Consider the following 18,922-nt stretch of genomic DNA (forward strand, 5'->3'; position numbering starts at 1 on the left):
GTTTTTGCCACCAAAGTGGATAACCTCACATTTATCCACATTAAATTGCATCTGCCATGAATTTGCCCGCTCACCTAACCTATCCAAGTCACCCTGCATCCTCTTAGCATCCTCCTCACAGCTAACACTGCCACCCAGCTTCGTGTCATCCGCAAACTTGGAGATGCTGCATTTAATTCCCTCATCTAAGTCATTAATATATATTGTAAACAACTGGGGTCCCAGCACTGAGCCTTGCAGTACCCCACTAGTCACTGCCTGCCATTCTGGAAAGGTCCCATTTATTCCCACTCTTTGCTTCCTGTCTGCTAACTAACTCTCCACCCACAATACCCCCAATACCGTGTGCTTTAAGTTTGCACACTAATCTCCTGTGTGGGACCTTGTCAAAAGCCTTCTGAAAATCCAAATATACCACATCCACTGGTTCTCCCCTATCCACTCTACTAGTTACATCCTCAAAAAATTCTATGAGATTCGTCAGACATGATTTTCCTTTCACAAATCCATGCTGACTTTGTCCGATGATTTCACTGCTTTCCAAATGTGCTGTTATCACATCTTTGATAACTGACTCTAGCAGTTTCCCCACCACCGATGTTAGGCTAACTGGTCTATAATTCCCTGGTTTCTCTCTCCCTCCTTTTTTAAAAAGTGGGGTTACATTAGCCACCCTCCAATCCTCAGGAACTAGTCCAGAATTTAAAGAGTTTTGAAAAATTCTCACTAATGCATCCACTATTTCTTGGGCTACTTCCTTAAGCACTCTGGGATGCAGACCATCTGGCCCTGGGGATTTATCTGCCTTTAATCCCTTCAATTTACCTAACACCACTTCCCTACTAACATGTATTTCGCTCAGTTCCTCCATCTCACTGGACCCTCTGTCCCCTACTATTTCTGGAAGATTATTTATGTCCTCCTTAGTGAAGACAGAACCAAAGTAATTATTCAATTGGTCTGCCATGTCCTTGCTCCCCATAATCAATTCACCTGTTTCTGTCTGTAGGGGACCTACGTTTGTCTTAACCAATCTTTTTCTTTTCACATATCTATAAAAGCTTTTACAGTCAGTTTTTATGTTCCCTGCCAGTTTTCTCTCATAATCTTTTTTCCCCTTCCTAATTAAGCCCTTTGTCCTCTGCTGAACTCTGAATTTGTCCCAGTCCTCAGGTGAGCCACTTTTTCTGGCTAATTTGTATGCTTCTTCTTTGGAATTGATACTATCCCTAATTTCCCTTGTCAGCCACGGGTGCACTACCTTCCTTGATTTATTCTTTTGCCAAACTGGGATGAACAATTGTTGTAGTTCATCCATGCGATCTTTAAATGCTTGCCATTGCATATCCACCGTCAACCCTTTAAGTGTCATTCGCCAGTCTATCTTAGCTAATTCATGTCTCATACCTTCAAAGTTACCCCTCTTTAAGTTCAGAACCTTTGTTTCTGAATTAACTATGTCACTCTCCATCTTAATGAAGAATTCCACCATATTATGGTCACTCTTACCCAAGGGGCCTCTCACGACAAGATTGCTAATTAACCCTTCCTCATTGCTCAAAACCCAGTCCAGAATAGCCTGCTCTCTAGTTGGTTCCTCAACATGTTGGTTCAAAAAACCATCCTGCATACATTCCAAGAAATCCTCTTCCTCAGCACCCTTACCAATTTGGTTCATCCAATCTACACATAGATTGAAGTCACCCATTATAACCGCTGTTCCTTTATTGCACACATTTCTAATTTCCTGTTTAATACCATCTCCAACCTCACTACTACTGTTATGTGGCCTGTACACAACTCCCACCAGTGATTTCTGCCCCTTAGTGTTATGCAGCTCTACCCATATCGATTCCACATCTTCCCGGCTTATATCCTTCCTTTCTATTGCGTTAATCTCCTCTCTAACCAGCAACGCCACCCCACCTCCTTTTCTTTCATGTCTATCCCTCCTGAATATTGAATATCTCTGAATGTTGAGCTCCCATCCTTGGTCACCCTGGAGCCATGTCTCTGTGATCCCAACTATATCATATTCATTAATAACAATCTGCACTTTTAATTCATCCACCTTGTTACGAATGCTCCTTGCATTGACACACAAAGCCTTCAGGCGCGCTTTTACAACTCTCTTAGCCCTTATACAATTATGTTGAAAAGTGGCCCTTTCTGATGCTTGCCCTGGATTTGTTGGCCTGCCACTTTTACTTTTCACCTTACTACTTTTTGCTTCTACCCTCATTTTACACCCCTCTCTCTCTCTGCACTGGTTCCCATCCCCCTGTTGTGAACTAACTTCTTCTCTCCTAGTCTCTTTAATTTGATTCCCACCCCTCAACCATTCTAGTTTAAAGTCACCTCAGTAGCCCTCGCTAACCTCCCTGCCAGGATATTGGTCCCCCTAGGATTCAAGTGTAACCCATCCTTTTTGTATAGGTCACGCCTGCGCCAAAAGAGGTCCCAATGATCCAAAAACTTGAATCCCTGCCCCCTGCTCCAATCCTTCAGCCACGCATTTATCCTTCACCTCATCGCATTCCTACTCTTACTGTCGCATGGCACAGGCAGTAATCCCGAGATTACTACCTTTGCAGTCCTTTTTCTCAACTCCCTTCCTAGCTCCCTATATTCTCCTTTCAGGACCTCTTCCCTTTTCCTACCTATGTCATTGGTACCTATATGTACCACAGCCTCTGGCTCCTCACCCTCCCATTTCAGGATATCTTGGACACGATCAGAAATATCCCGGACCCTGGCACCGGGGAGGCAAACTACCATCCGGGTCTCTGGACTGCATCCACAGAATCGCCTATCTGACCCCCTTACTATCGAGTCCCCTATTACAACTGCCCTTCTCTTCCTTTCTCTACCCTTCTGAGCTACAGGGCCGGACTCTGTGCCGGAGGCACGGCCACTGTCGCTTCCCCCGGGTAAGCTGTCCCCCCCAACAGTACTCAAACAGGAGTACTTATTGTCAAGGGGCACAGCCACCGGGGTACTCTCTATTACCTGACTCTTCCCCTTCCCCCTCCTAACCGTGACCCACTGGTCTGCCTCCCGTGGCCCCGGTGTGACCACCTGCCTGTAACTCCTCTCTATCAACTCCTCACTCTCCCTAACCAGACGAAGGTCATCAAGCTGCAGCTCCAGTTCCCTAACGCGGTCCCTTAGGAGCTGCACCTCGGTGCACCTGGCGCAGGTGTGGACATCCGGGAGGCTTGGAGACTCCAGGGCCTCCCACATCCTGCACCGAGAACAACAAACTGCCCTCACACTCATGCTGCCCCTCTCCTCAAATAACAAAAAATGAATACCAAACCTTCCTCGCCTCTCCCGTTTCCGCCTAAGCCCGGTGAGCCGAAGCCCTTAAGCCTTCACTCTGCTCCTGGCTCACTCCGCCGCCCGCAAGCTACGCCGCCCGCTGTATGAGGCTCTGTTCCTTTTAAATCTTCCACGCTTCACTGCCCGACGTCACACGCCTGCGCAGTCCCGCCTCTCTGAACTGTGATTTCAAACTTCTGCTGTCTTGTGGCTATATTCACTCATGGGGAAGGCTTCAGGAGTGAACCCCAAGGAAAAATCCAGAGCTGGAGTCCTATGTTCAGTTCAATGCTGCCTGGCAGATCTGGTGATACAGCTGGTGCCAACCTATGTTAATCACTGTTGTTCCATTGGAAAAATCGGTTGCATGTAAAGGGGGAGCCTGCTACATGGGCAACAGCTCACTCTCCATATTGTACTGCCCTGGCTTGTGTATCACGTAGATAGCTAGGATGCAAAATCCATGGTTCTCTCCAACCAACAGACGACATCACAGAAACGACCTTACAGCTCACATTGCTGCCATCTATACCTATACAATTAACCTACACTGGGTCCACAATCTCCCATTTACCTGTATGAAGACCAAATTCTCCCATTTACCTGCACTGGGTCCACATTCTCCCATTTACCTGTATTGGATCCACATTCTCCCATTTAATTGCATTGGACCCAATATGCTCCATTTATCTTGTTCAGTATGGCTTCAATAGCCCTCAGGAAATATTTGCTGATTAGCAATCTCATCCAAAAATCTCAGAATGCATTCTCACCACCAACTGTGCATAGTGGCTGTAAAGTGAGCTATCTACTAAATGCACCAATTACTCCTTAGTCTTCTCCAACAGTATCTCTGAAAACTATGACCCTTAATGCCAAAATTACAATCTTACAATCTTTGTATAGACTCTGCCATGCAGTGATACGTAACTTATCCTTTATACAGAATGAGTGATAGAGACATTATCTATTGATTATATAACAACAGTCACTTCCCTAATTCGTGTGTACAAGGTTGTAAGTTAATGTGACTGATCTCTCCAGTATTCCACCCTGACTCCCACGCCCTCACTTCAGGAAGTCTGATCACCGGGCTGTACTTCTACTCCCTGAGTATAGGCAGAGACTGAAGACTGCAGCAGCAGTAGTGAGAACCAAGAATATATGGACAAAGGAAGCACAGCAGCGCCTACAGGACTGCTTTGAATTGGTGGTCTGGACTGTATTCAAGGATTCATCTTTGAATCTGGATGAGTATGCTGCATTTGTTACCAACTTCATTAAAACCTGTGTGGATGTGTGTGAGCCTACAAAGGCTTGCTGTTCATTCCCAAACCAAAAGCCATGGATGAATCAGAAGGTATGTTATCTGCTGAAGACTAGATCTGTGGCATTCAAGTCTGGTGACCCAGGTCTGTACCAGAAGACCAGGTATGACTTATGGAGGGCTATTTCAAAGGTGATGAGGCATTTATGAACAAGGTTGGAGGCGACACTGGATGCACGACAATTCTGGTGAGATTGCAAGACATTACATCCTACAAAGCAAAATGGCATGAATGGCAGCAATGCTTCACTGCCAGATGAACTCAATGCTTTCTATGTCCACTTTGAAAGGGAGAATATAACTTCAGCTGTGAAGATCCCTGCTGCACCCGGTGACTCTGTGATCTCTGTCTTGGAGGCCAATGTTAGGCTGTCTTGAAAGAGGGTGAACCCTCGCAAGATGGAAGGCCCTGATGGAGTACCTGGTAAAACTTGTGCCAACCAACTGGCAGGAGTATTCATGGAATTCTCAACCTCACTGCTATGGGTGGAAGTTCCCACTTGCTTCAAAAAGGCTACAATTATACCAGTTCCTAAGAAGAATAATGTGAGCTGCCTTGATGACTGTCACTCACTGACATCGACATGATGAAACACTTTGAGAGGTTGGTCAAGACTAGACTGAACTCCTGCCTCAACAAGCTCCTGGACTCATTGCAATTTGCCCATCACCACAATAGGTCAATGGCAGATGCAATCTCAGCGGCTCTCCACACGGCCTTAGACCATCTGGACAACACAAACACCTATTCAGGATGCTGCTCATCGAGTACAGCTCAGCATTTAACACTATCATTCCCACAATCCTGACAGATAAGTTACAGAACCTGGGCCTCTGTACCTCTGTCTGCAATTGGATGCTCTATTTCCTAACCAGAAGACCACAATCTGTGCGGATTGGTGATAACATCTCCTCCTCGCTGACGATCAACACAGGTGCACCTCAGGGGTGTGTGCTTAGCCCACTGCCCTACTCTCTATATACACGTGACTGTGTGGCTAGGCATAGCTCAAATACCATTTATATATTTGCTGATGATACAATCATTGTTGGTAGAATCTTAGATGGAGACAGGAAGGCATACAGGAGCGAGATATACCAACCAGTGGAGTGGTGCGCAGCAACATCAATGCAGCTATAAAGAAAGCAAGACAGTGACTATACTTCATGACGAGTTTGAAGAGATTTGGTATGTCAACAAAAACACTCAAAAATTTCTATGGACGTACTGTGGAGACCATTCTGTCTGGTATTGGGGGGGATGGGGGCTACTGCACAGGACTGAAAGAAGCTGCAGAGGGTTGTAAATTTAGTCAGCTCCATCTAGGGTGCTACTACTACGACGTCGACTCAGGCCTAGGGGTCCAGCGTCAGGCACGATGACAGACTCTCCACTTCTCCCTCTCCCTCATCAGTGTGTTCAGTTCATCTACATTAGCCACACCGCTGTCTTCTAGGAGCGTGTTGACCATAGTCTTGTGAGGGCGCCCAGGGTTGATTCTCCCATGCCTGGGCTCCCATATGATGACTAGGCTGGCAGGTAGCTTGAGTGCCCCACTAGTTGCAGTCTTCTCACCTCGATTTTATGGTAAGCATCGATCGGTCGTCATCGAGCTCAACGTTCATCATGTGCTGTTGCCAACTCATGTCAAGAGCCATCCGGAGCATTCGTGTATAGCAACCATCTAGAGACTTTCGCATCGTCTTGGTGAGTGTCCACATCTCGTATCCATACGTGAGAATGGACTCTATGACTATGACTCTGTATCTTGGGTACTAGCCTACAAAGTACCCAGGACACCTTCAAGGAGCGGTGTCTCAGAAAGGCAGCGTCCATTATTAAGGATCCCCAGCACCCAGGGCATGCCCTTTTCTCACTGTTACCATCAGCTAGAGGTACAGAAGCCTGAAGGCACACACTCACCAATTCAGAAACAGTTTCTTCCCCTCTGCCATCCGATTCCTAAATGGACATTGAACCTGTGAACACTACCTCACTTTTTTGATATATATTATTTCCGGTTTTGCACAATTTCTTATACATTTACTGTAATTGATTTACTTATTTCTCTCTGCTAGATTATGTATTGCATTGAACTGCTGCTGCTAAACTAACAAATTTCATGACACATGTCAGAGATAATAAATCTGATTCTGATTCTTGTATTAAACCAACAAATGTACCATTACTCTACAAATACACAGTCGATATAGGACTCTCAAGACCTATAGGAGAATTTTCATTTCGTTTTAAGAAAATATCTTGCCCTTTTATAAATGTGTGCATCTCAAAGAGAAAGATATTGAAAAATGGAATTTTTGCCATTTATATCATATATTCAGTTAAATAAACTCACTCTGAGGTTATTTCGGTGCGATAGCATCAACCCGATATTTTCATGTAGCATTCACACATTACGGCCTTCCTGAATCAGTTAGATAACTTGAATGTTACATGAAGATTATTTATTTATTTTATTTAGAAATACACTGAGGAAGCGGCCTTTGAGTCCTTCGAGACGTGCCGCCCAGGAACCCCCCAAAACCCTGAATTAATCCTAACTTAATCACAAGATGATTTACAATGACCAGTTAACCTACCTGCTACATCTTTGGACTGTGGGAGAAAACTGAAGCACCAGGAGAAATCCTGCACATTCCATAGGAAGGACGTACAGAGACTCCCTACAGATAATGTGTGAATTGAATTCTGAATTCAACCCCCCCAGCTGAAATAGAGTCATGCTAGACACCACGTTACCATGGCACCCATAGATAAGATGGCTTTTGAGAAGTTGTCTCTAACTTCTGGTAACTGAATTTAACTGAACATCTAAAGAAACACAAAGTAGGTTTCATCCCTAAAATGCAGGCTCAATTTCAGATCAAAGCAACATAATTCTATCAATGAATCATGTAATTAAAATTCATATCTTCATTTCTTAACAGCAGGAGGAGAAGGCACCACTAATCCTGTATAATTCGTTTCTTCAAATATCACACAGTATGTCATATGAAATTCCTTTGCCCACTATTTGAATGCAAGTGCTAGTGTTAACATTGATCGGAATATTACTAATTTAATGCTTTACAGCATCAAGATTGAAGTTCAATTCCTGCCGCTGTCTGTGCATTCTACCCTTGACTGTATGTGTTTCCTTTGGGTTTTCTGGTGTCCTCCTGCATTCCAAAGATGTATGGCTTAGGGTTGGTAACTTGTTGGCATGCTATGTTGGTGCTGGAAGTAGGGTGACACTTGAGGGGACTGTGTTTGTCATGGACGCAAATGACGCATTTCACGCTACGTTTTTCGTTGTATGTAACAAATAAAGCTAATCTTTAATTGTAAATCCTCACTACCATCTTCTTGATAAATATTTATCAAGACAGTTGTATCTTACACATATCACAAATGGAATGCTGTCTGCCATTAGTGCCAAATATATCAAACGTTCCTATTTATCATCAGAGCACATAATCATGGTAAAATTGTTTTAAGCACATTTTTTGCTGCTGAAGAATTCCTTCATTTGACGTGAGAGCCAGTTCTATGGACATAACCAATGCCATCATTTCTTATAAACAAACTGCCATCACCTTTCTACACAAATGCTCTGCATCATTTTTGGTGATGGTAAGCCTCTGTCAGAGCACCCAAGATTCAAGAATCCAGCTTGTTTAATGTAATTTCCTGCTCACAAGTGCAAGGAGAGCAAAATAATTGTTAGTCTGGATCTGATGCAGCACAAAATAAAAACACAAAAGATAAAGAACACAATAATAATTAAAAAACCAATAAATATAAATACATATGATAGCTTATATACATACTGTGGATTGATTGTATGTTCATAAAGTGACACTAGGCTGTATATAAGGCAACTGATGGGAAATAATCAAGTATCAGGTGAAGGTGTTGATCAGCCTTATTGCTTGGGGAAAGTAACTGTCTTTTAGTTAGCAATTTTCCGAGTTACTTGGTGAGTAACTGCAGTGCATTTGTAGGCAGCTGGGATGTGCTGCACTGCTTCAGTGCATTGTTCAGCACACACTCGTACAGCTTGGAGTAAAATAGTCAGCCACATCCAGTTGCGACAGCTTCTTGTACTCTGTGTCTTTGGCTGGGTTAGCAATGTTTCAGCAGCAATATATATCCCTTTGAGTGAAGCAACTGTTCAGGAAATACCTTGACTGCATCCCTTTCCAGACTTACTGAACAGGCTCACCACCTACACGCACTAGCTTGATGACCATTTCCCCTGTACGCAGCCACTTCAAGACTGATGTTGGTGGGGCTGAGACCCGGTCTGTGCAAAGCACATCCCACCACTAGCCGAGGAAGCTCTTTTGTACTTGAGAGTTCTGGTGATGAGGCTCTCTTCCAAGTAACTATGACAATTCATTCAAGGATTCATCTAACTACATCTATTGTCTCCTTCACCCACAGGGGCTCCACCATTCCTTTGCAAACTACTGCTTAATTGATTCTTGGTTAACTATGTTTTTCCACAGAAGATTTTCTAAAAAGGACAGGCAGTGTGGGTTGTCAACTGAATGGAATGAAACATGTCAAAAAGGCCTGGCCTATGTTTCACAACATGAGGTACAAGCAGAACTTCAACACATTGTGACACTTGGTGTTTGCATCCCCAAGTTCAAAGTACAGGCTGTTGTAGCCATAGACAATGATGGTCATCAAGAAGCGAGTTACACTGGCTATGTTCACTCCTCACTTTGAACACCTGAACATTAAGTCTCTAATAACATGATGTATTTTATAACATGATGACCCATCTGCACATTCTGATACGCCAGATACAAACAGGAATTGATCTGGGATTTGTTTTCACTTTTCACTCCAATAGTGGCACCGGGTCTCTTGAGTAAATGGCATTGACCTTACCACATTCATCCAAAAACACCATTTTCTTGAAACCCCATCTAATGCAAGAGTTCATGCACTCTAACCTCGCGTGATCCTTGTTGTAGACTTTGCTTAACTTGCAGCTAGTTCTCCTTATCTTCTGTAATGAGGCCCAGAGACAGTCCTGACAACATTTCCATGCTAAGCAATAGAAAACAGAAATATTCTGAAAGCACTTCCATACTTAAGGCACCCTATCAGACATCCTAAAGATAAATTCTGTCCATCACCAGTATACAGAGTGCACCACCTACAAAATGCAATGTAGTTATTCAATCAGACTACTCTGCAACCACTTTTCTAATCCACTACTTGTTCCACCAAGGATTGGTACATTGGAGCACCTCTTCCTCCAGGTTCTCCTCCAACTTGCAGACTATGCTGATTTGGAAGCAATATCACCTATCCTTAAGCATCGCTAGATCTAAGTCCCAGAATTCCCTACTAGACAGCACTGCATGAATGCATTCATTAGAAGGACTGCAGCCGTTCATGAAGATGGTTCACCACCACCTTCCCAAGAGTAATTCAGGAGGGACGGTAAATGCTAGTGATGAATAAGTATCTCCCAGAACATTAGCTGGATCACCCGAAAGTATGAATGGAGGTGGGGATCCATGGGACTACCACTTTTAAAATCTCTTCAACAATTTGTACTGCCATAATTTTGTCTGCAGGCTAAGGAACTATGTTTTAGAAACGCAATAACATAATTGTGCAAACACAGGATTATTATTGTCACAATTAAGTCCTTCCAATGTTTATCATGGGGATGTCCTTCACACAGCTGAACCAATGAGGTACCCTCAGAACCAACATGGGCTTCTGCTACAGCACGAGGGTAGGTGTAGAAAACACAAAACATATTGCAGCTTCTACCCACACACATTCATAAACACGAGAGATTCTAGCATGTTGGAAATCCAGAGCAACACACACAAAATGCTGGAGGAATTCAGCAGGTGATGCAGTATCTATGGAGGGTAATAAACAGTCAACATTTTGGCCTGAGATCCTTTGTCAGAACTGGAAAAGAAGGGAGAAGATGCCAGAATAAAAAGGTGGGGGGAAGGGAAGGAGGACAAGCTTAAAGTGGTAGTTAGAGCCAGCTGGGTGGAGGAGGGGATGATGTAAGAAGCTGGGAGGTGATAGGTGGAAATGGCAAGCAGCTGGAGAAGAAGGAATCTGATAGGAAGGAGAATGGACCATGGGAGTAAGGGAAGGAGGAGGGGCACCAGGAGGTGATGGGCAGAAGAGGAGAAGAGCTACGAAGCAGGAGTGGGGAATTGAAGAAGAAGGAGAGGAGATGGGAAAACATTACCAGAAGCTGGAGAAATCAATGTTCATGCCATCAGGCTGGAGACTACCTGTCCTAAATGATTCCACATTCAAGTTTTTACACAATCCTGAGCACAAATATCTAGGCCGCTACTCCAATGAGTACCAGTGGAGTGTTGATTATTGAAGGAATTTGCTGTGGTGTGTTGGTGTGACATGCAACAAACAAAAAACAAACTTATTATAAACCTATTGGAGGTTTGTGAAATGTAAGAAATGATAGTGGCAACACAAATGGAAAGGGTGGTAAAGGCAACATACAACATAATTGTGCATTGACTATAAAGTTGGCAAGTTATATTGCAAATGTACAAAACTTTGGTTAGACTGCCTTTTTAGTACTTATGTGTAGTTCTGCCTACTATGCCGCAGTAAAGATGCAAAGGCTTTGAAGAGGATGCAAAAGAGATTCACCAGGATTTGTCTGAATTAGAAAATATTAGCTAAAAGGATATGTTCAAAATTCAAAGTAAATTTTCTTTTCAAATCTTTTTATTGTTATATTATACAAAAGAAATAACATGAGTACTTTGAAGTAACAACACTTACAATGTCTCAAAAAAGATATTATCTTAAAGATTGCAAAAAAATTTGTGATAACGAAAAAAACCTGCTAAGCAGAAAAGTGAGGGAAAAAAAAGAACCCATTAGGTGTACAACCCCGGAGCCATGTGTCATACAAAAAGCTTCTAAAAATAAACATCAAACTGCCAGCAAGAAAAGAAAATATACCAAAAAAATTACAATTTCATCGTGGAAAAAATCTATCAATTAGCTCAAATGATAATAATGAGCAAATGAGCCCCATCTTTTCTCAAAATCAAATAAAGTTTCAAAGGTTCGACTTCTAATTTTCTCCAAACTAAGACATAGCATCACTTGAGAGAACCAGTGTGACAAAGTGGGAGCTGATGTATCCTTCCACTTCAACAAAATGGCCCTCCTAGCTATCAATGTAACAAATGCAATAACGTGTTGGTCAGACGCAGAAATACCATGAATATTTTGAGGAATTATTCCAAAAAGCACAGTTAGTTTATTAGGTTGTAGATTAATTTTAAGTGCTTTAGAAATTGTCGAAAAAACCGACTTCCAGAACTGTTCCAATATAGGACAAGACCAAAACATATGTCAGTGTAGCTATCTCAGTTTTACATCTATAACAATGACTATCAACATTAGAAAAGATTTTAGAAAGTCTCTCCTTTGTCAAATGATAACGATGTACAATTTTAAATTAAATCAATGAATGGCTAGCACAAATTGAACAAGAGTTAACCAACTTCAAAATCCACATCCAATCCTCCGTCATAAAAGTCAAATTGAGTTCCTTTTCCCAATCTTGTTTAATCTTAGATAAACAACGCTTATCCCATTGTAATAATAAATTATAAATTCTTCCAATAGAACCCTTGATCGAAGGATTCGTACTCATAATAGTATCTAACAGGTCAGCCTCTAATATTAAGTATTTTTGGAAAAAATGTCTAACTTGAAGGTATTGCAGAAAGTGTGAGTATGAAAGAGAATATTTATCAATTAATTGTTCAAAAGACATCAATCTATCTTCTTTAAATAAATCCAAAAAAGAATTAATACCTTTATTTTTCCAAAGTAAAAAAATTGGATCACTCAAAGGCTTAAAAAAGTAAGTTCGATAAATTAAACTACAAAGTTTAAATTTTTTTTAAACTTTTTAAAATTTTAAGAAGTAAATTTATTATCAAAGTACATATACTGTATGTCACTATATGAACCCTGAGATTCACTTTCTTGTGGGCATACTCATAAATCATATGATAATAACCATAACAGAATCAGTGAAAGACTGCATCAAATCAGGCATTCAACTAGCATACAAAAGATGACAAATAGTGCAAATACAAGAAGAAATAAATAATAATAATAATAATAATAAATAAATAAGCAATAAATATGGAGAATATAAGCTGAAGAGTCCTTGAAAATGAGTCCATATGTTGTGGGAACAGTTCTGTGACGGGGTAAGTGAAGTTGAGTGAAGTTATTCCCTTTGGTTCAACAGCCTGATGATTGAGGGGTAATAACTGTTCCTGAACCTGGTGCTGTGGGTCCTGAGGTTCCTGTGCCTTCTTCCTGAAAACAGTAGCAAGAAAGGAGTGTGTCCTGAGTGGTGGGGGATCCCTGCTTTCCTGCGACAGTGTTTCATGTAGATGTGCTCAATGATAAGGAGGGTTCTAACCGAGATTGACTGGGCTATATCCATTACTTTTCGTAGGCTTTTCCATTCAAGGACACTGATGTTTCCTTACCAATAGGATAAAGTTGGATTGCTTTCTCTGGGCATTTGAAGGCTGGTGGGGTGGGGTGGAGGTAGGAATGACCTGATAGAAGTATGTAAAATTAATGGAAGTATAAATCAGGTTGATGGAGTCGTTTTCCTGGGATGGAAATATCAAATTTTACTGGTATAATTTTGAGAGGGATAAGCTTAAAGAAGATTTGTGAGGCGTTTATATGCCTTTTATATTGAGAGTAGTAGATAGTTGGAATGCACTACAAGAGAATGTGATGGAAGCAGATACAACAACTACATATTTAGTCCAGCATATGGACAGGTAGGCATTGAAGGGACTTTGATCATATTCAGGCAGATGGGATTAATGGGCACAAAGAGTTTGTGTTGAGTGAACTGTTGCAGTGCTGTACTACTCTGCATTCTGTGTCTCCTACCTAAAACTGTCTTCATTACCACTATCTGGCATTTTCTACCCCTGCATCCACTACTCCGTGAATCCCACGGGTCTTAATTTTTGCTAATGTTGATCACTGGCTTTTCCAAACATCTTTTGAAAGTTTTGTGCATTATATGATCTGTCCTGCCCTAATCAATCCTCTTAATTACTTCATTTATGAATTTAGTCAAATTAATCAAAGAGAAAATATGTTTTATATGGTCCTACTAAGGAGATAAATGTGAACCAGGAGAAGTTCAATAACTTCATTAAGTATAACTTGGTGAAATAGTAACATCAGATTATGATATTGCATTGCTTCTCTAAAGCCATGTCAGTAGATGAAGCTTTACCTTTCATTTACTCCAATGTTATAACATTTTGGAGGGAGACTTGGTGAATGTTTTAGGATGTGTAACTACAACAATGTTTTCATTACCAGCCTCCATAAATGAGTCGAATCTTAAGAGCACCACTGAAAATTTTAAATTGTGCTTTAAACACCCAGCAGGAGTAGCAACATCTGTGAGAAAGGAAGGAAAGGTTATTATTTCAGGGTCTCCCATCAGAACTGCATGGGAGATGACAGTAGAACATTTGGTTTCTTTGCTATCTGCTTTCTTACCTTGTAAACTTGGAAAGCACATGGAGTATTTTGAGCAGTGTTGGACCCCTTATCAAAAATGATGTGCTGGCGTTGTAGAGGGTCCAGAGAAGATTCATGAGAATTATTCCAGGAATGAAAGGGTTAACGCGTGAGGAACATTTGATGGCTTTGGGACTGTACTTTCTGGAGTTAAGAAGAATGAAAGGTGGGGGTGAGGAACTCCTTGAAACCTATCGAACATTGACTGGCCTAGATAGGGTGGCTGTGGAGAGGATGTTTCCCAAGGTTCAAAGTTCAAAGTAAATTTATGATCAAAGTTCCATATACAACCCTGAGATTCATTTTCTTGTGGGCATACTCAATAAAAACCATAATAGAATCAATGAAAGACCACACCATCTTGAGCTGTCAACCAATTTGCAAAAAATAACAAACCGTACAAACACAGAAAGAAAAAATAACAATAAATGAATAAACAATAAACATCGAGAACATGAGATGATCAGTTCTTGAAATTGAGTCCATTGGTTGTGGGAGCATTTCAATTATGAGGCAAGTGAAGCTGAGTGAAGTTACCCTTTGGTTCAAGAGCCAGATGTTAACTGTAGTAACTGATGGATGCCGCTTTCCTGCAACAACATTTCATGTCAATGTGCTCAGTGGTGGGGAGGCCTTTATCCATAATGGACTGGGTCATATCCATTACTTTTTGTCAGATTTTCTATTCAGGAGCATTGGTGTTTCCATACCAGGCTGTGATGCAGCCAGTCAATATACTCAACCCCCACACGTCTATAGAAGTTTTTCAAAGTGTTAGATGTCATGCCAATACTTTGAAAGCTCCTAAGGAAATTTAGGAACTGCCATGCTTTTTTTGTAATTGCACTTATGTGCTTGTTGGGCCAAGGATAGGTCATCAGAAATAATAACACTAAAGAATTTAATGTTGATGACCCTCTCCACCTCTGAACCTCCGATGGGGACTAACTCATAGACTTCTGGCTTCCTTCTTCTGAGGTCAATAAAAATCTCCTAAAATATTTCCTAATGTTGATAGTCAGTGTGATAGATGTAAAACTGAGACAGCTATATTGACACATATGTTTTGGTCATGTTCTGTATTGAAACAGTTTTGGAAATCTACTTTTTCTACAATTTCTAAAGCTTTAAAAATTAATTTACAACCTAATAAATTGACAGTTTTGTTCGGCATTATCCCTCAATATATTCACGGTATTTATATATCGGACCAACATGTAATTGCATTTGTCACACTATTGGCCAAAAGGGCTATTTTATTAAAATGGAAAGATGCTTCTGCTCCCACTTTGATACAATGGTTCTCTCAGGTGATGTTATGCCTTAGTTTGGAGAAAATCAGAAGTCGAACTTTTGATCTTTGATTTAACTTTGAGAAAAGGTGGGAGTTCTTTTGCCTGCTACTATCATTTGATTTGAGTTAATTAAGGTGGTTCCCTTCTGATTCTTGTGTAAATGGATTTGGTTGGCGGATTGATGTTTTTCTTTTATGGAAGCTTGTATGGCGTATAGCTCCGGGGTTGTGCTGCCAATGGGTTTTTTTGTTAGTAAGGTTTTTTTGTTTTAGTTAGTAGGGATTCTTTTTCCTTCTTTCTTTTTTCCAAAAAAATATAGTTTTAATATTGTGTTTTTTCTTATTATTACTGATATATTGTTTAGCTTTGTTAATCAGTCATTTGATAATTTAATTCTTATTGTACATGTTGATATGTTGACTTGATTACTTTAATGTATTTTTTGTTGATTTCAATAATAATTAATAAAAAGATTTACAAATGGAAGTGAATCTCCTTTGTCTTGATGGCATTGAGTAAATCCAGGTTTCAGTCAGTGGTCCACTCAGCAGAGAAGATCATCGGCTGTCAGCTACCAACATTAAAAGACCTAGTCATCACCAGAGAGCTGAAAAGAATTATTGCTGACTCCACCCTCGCTAGCAAATTCAAATTCATCAAATTGCCATCAGGGAGATACTACAAGTCCATCAGCACCAGGACTACACATCATTTCCAAAGCTTCTTTCCTGTAGCTGTCCAGCTTCTCAACAAAACTTGCATAGCTCTAATATAACTGTCTCTGCAGAGCATCCATTAAATGGTCTTTCCTGTTTTTCTTGTTCTGGTGTTAATTATTGAGTCTGTTCATATGTTCACTCATATTTGATATTTGTGTAGGTGACCATTCTGCTAATTGTTGAATGCTCGTGGCTGTTTGCACTATTGTCTTGTAAATTGTTGCTTGCTATTGTGTTGTCTGTTGTGGTATTGGCCTGTGCCGCTGAACCACAATCAATTCTGCTGTTTCACATACTGGCAATAAAGTCCTTCTGATTGCAATTCTGATGACGGAAAGGCAGTGCAGACTCAATGGGCTGAATGGACTAATTATGTTCCTGCTGTATGTCTTATGGTCTCATGATTTAAGATATTTTACCATATCAATTTATACTGATGACTAAATGGGGCACAACATTGAATTGACAAATGACCTTGACAAACTTCTATAGATGTGTGGTGGAGAGTATGTTGACTGTTTGCATCACAGCCTGACATGGAAACGGTTATGTCCTTGAACAGAAAATTCTACCAAAAAGTACTGGTCCATCGTGGGTAAAGCCCTCCCCACCCGTGAGGAAACGCTGCCATGGGAAAGCAGCATTCATCATTTGGGACCCAGGTCATGCTTTCCTCTCACTGCTGCCTTCAGGAAGAAGGTACAGGAGCCTCGGAACTCACAGCACCAGGTTCAGGAACAGTTATTACCCCTCAACCAGCAGGTTCTTCAACCAGAGGGGGTATCTTCATTTAAGTTCACTCGCCCATCAGTGAACTCTCACAATCTATGGACTCACTTTCAAGGTCTCTTTGTCTCATTTTCTCAATATTTATTTATTATTATTTTGTTCCTTTTGTATTAGTTTGTTGTCTTTTACATACAGGTTGAATAAAAGACAAATCATCTTTCATTGGTTCTATTGTTATTCTATTATGGATTTATAGAGTATGGCCACAAGAAAATGAATCTCAGGGTTGTGTACAATGTATGTGTGTATATATTGATAATAAAATACTTTGAACTTTGAATTGTCCAAAATACATTATTGATATTTGTGTGCAAAATAACTTCAAATAGTTAAGCTGCTTAGCTGCTTTGGCCAAAGCAGCAAAAGATCTCAAAGCAAAATGTAGAGTTAATCACTATTTCTAGATGGACAATCATAATTTGCCTGCCAGTCTAAAGGATTTCATTTCTTTCATACAGATCAAAACTTTGAGAATGAGGCTATTTCATGGTGAATTTTCTTTCATCACATCATGCCATAGCAAAATTTCATGCTCTGGAACTGATGCACCAATTCACTTCCTTGACCATCCATATGCCAAAAGATGTTGGAATTAGAAAAACTCAGAGATATAGAATAGTTATTACCCACAACTGTCAGGCTCTTGAACCGGAGAGGATAACTTCACTCAACTTCCCTTGCCCCATCACTGAACTGTTCCCATAACCTATGGTCTCACTTTCAAGGATTTGCATCTGCAACTCATGTTCTTGATATTTATTGTTTATTTATTATTATTTTGTGTTTTTTTCTTTTGTTTTGTCTTTTGCACATTAGTTGTTCCTCCATTCTGTTCGGTGCGGTCTTTCATTGATTCTATTGTGTTTCTTTTATTTACTGTGGATGCCCGTAAGAAAATGAATCTCAGAGTTGTATATGGTAATATATGTACTTTGATAATAAATTTACTTTGAACTGCAAATAGCTTGTAATAGATCATTATTCTCTCGGTGGTCCTGAATAATCCTTCTTCTTAATTTTAGGATATGGCCATATCTTTCCTTTAACAATCGGAGGGAAAATTGCCTGCATGTTCTATGCCACATTCGGCATCCCCATTATGCTCTTGGTTGTCACAGATGTTGGAGACATGCTGGCAGCTTTGCTTTCCAAAATTTACAACAAGGTAAGAAGGCAGATACCCAAGAACATTTCTCCACCACCCTCAGAAACACCATCGCGGTGGTCTTCATTCAAGCAGAGCCTCACCAAATCGAAAACTAAACCTGAAGCAAGATCAGTCACCTTTAAAAATGGTTCACAAGTCATCATAACACCGATGAACCTTAAAAATGTATTGAACACTCAGTCTTCTGTGAAAAGAAAATCTGAAATGCTGAGAAATGCTGAAATATTTGAAAAATTAATTGTTCAAGAACATATGAATCAGAATCCTTTGCTGACTAGCAGAAGAGATCGAAGTAAGTCGTGCCCTGAGCTGGATGTGAATCCCGTGGAACATGACCTTTTCTTTCCACGCTTGGGCCAGGAACTTGAAAAATTTGATGTACCAATTATTATCATCATAGGTGTTGTGTTTGCATATCTTCTTTTTGGTGCAGGTATTCTTAGAATATGGGAGAACTGGGACTATCTCAATTCTTTTTATTTCTATTTTATTACCATAACTACCATTGGCTTTGGAGACTTTTTCCCTGAGCACCCTAATTTTTTAATGATTGTGTCTCTGTTGATTATTACTGGTATGGCGATCATGTCTATGGCTTTTAAATTAACACAGAACAGGATAGCTTTTTGTTACAGACAGGTGACCATGTGGATTCATGGTGGCAAGCAGAATAAATTTTGA

At 40.6% G+C, this 18,922-nt stretch overlaps 1 protein-coding gene across 1 annotated transcript in view; it reads left to right on the forward strand.

The window, feature by feature from the left end:
* kcnk18 (potassium channel, subfamily K, member 18) overlaps positions 1–18,922 on the forward strand; it is a 30,571-nt gene extending 11,649 nt beyond the window's left edge. The window contains exon 3 of the mRNA XM_072239669.1: positions 18,096–18,922. Within this exon, the coding sequence (XP_072095770.1) occupies positions 18,096–18,922 (827 nt within the window). The remainder of the gene's footprint in view (positions 1–18,095) is intronic.

Source organism: Mobula birostris, chromosome 21 (genome assembly GCF_030028105.1).
Source record: "Mobula birostris isolate sMobBir1 chromosome 21, sMobBir1.hap1, whole genome shotgun sequence".
In the NCBI taxonomy this organism is placed as follows: Eukaryota; Metazoa; Chordata; class Chondrichthyes; order Myliobatiformes; family Myliobatidae; genus Mobula; species Mobula birostris.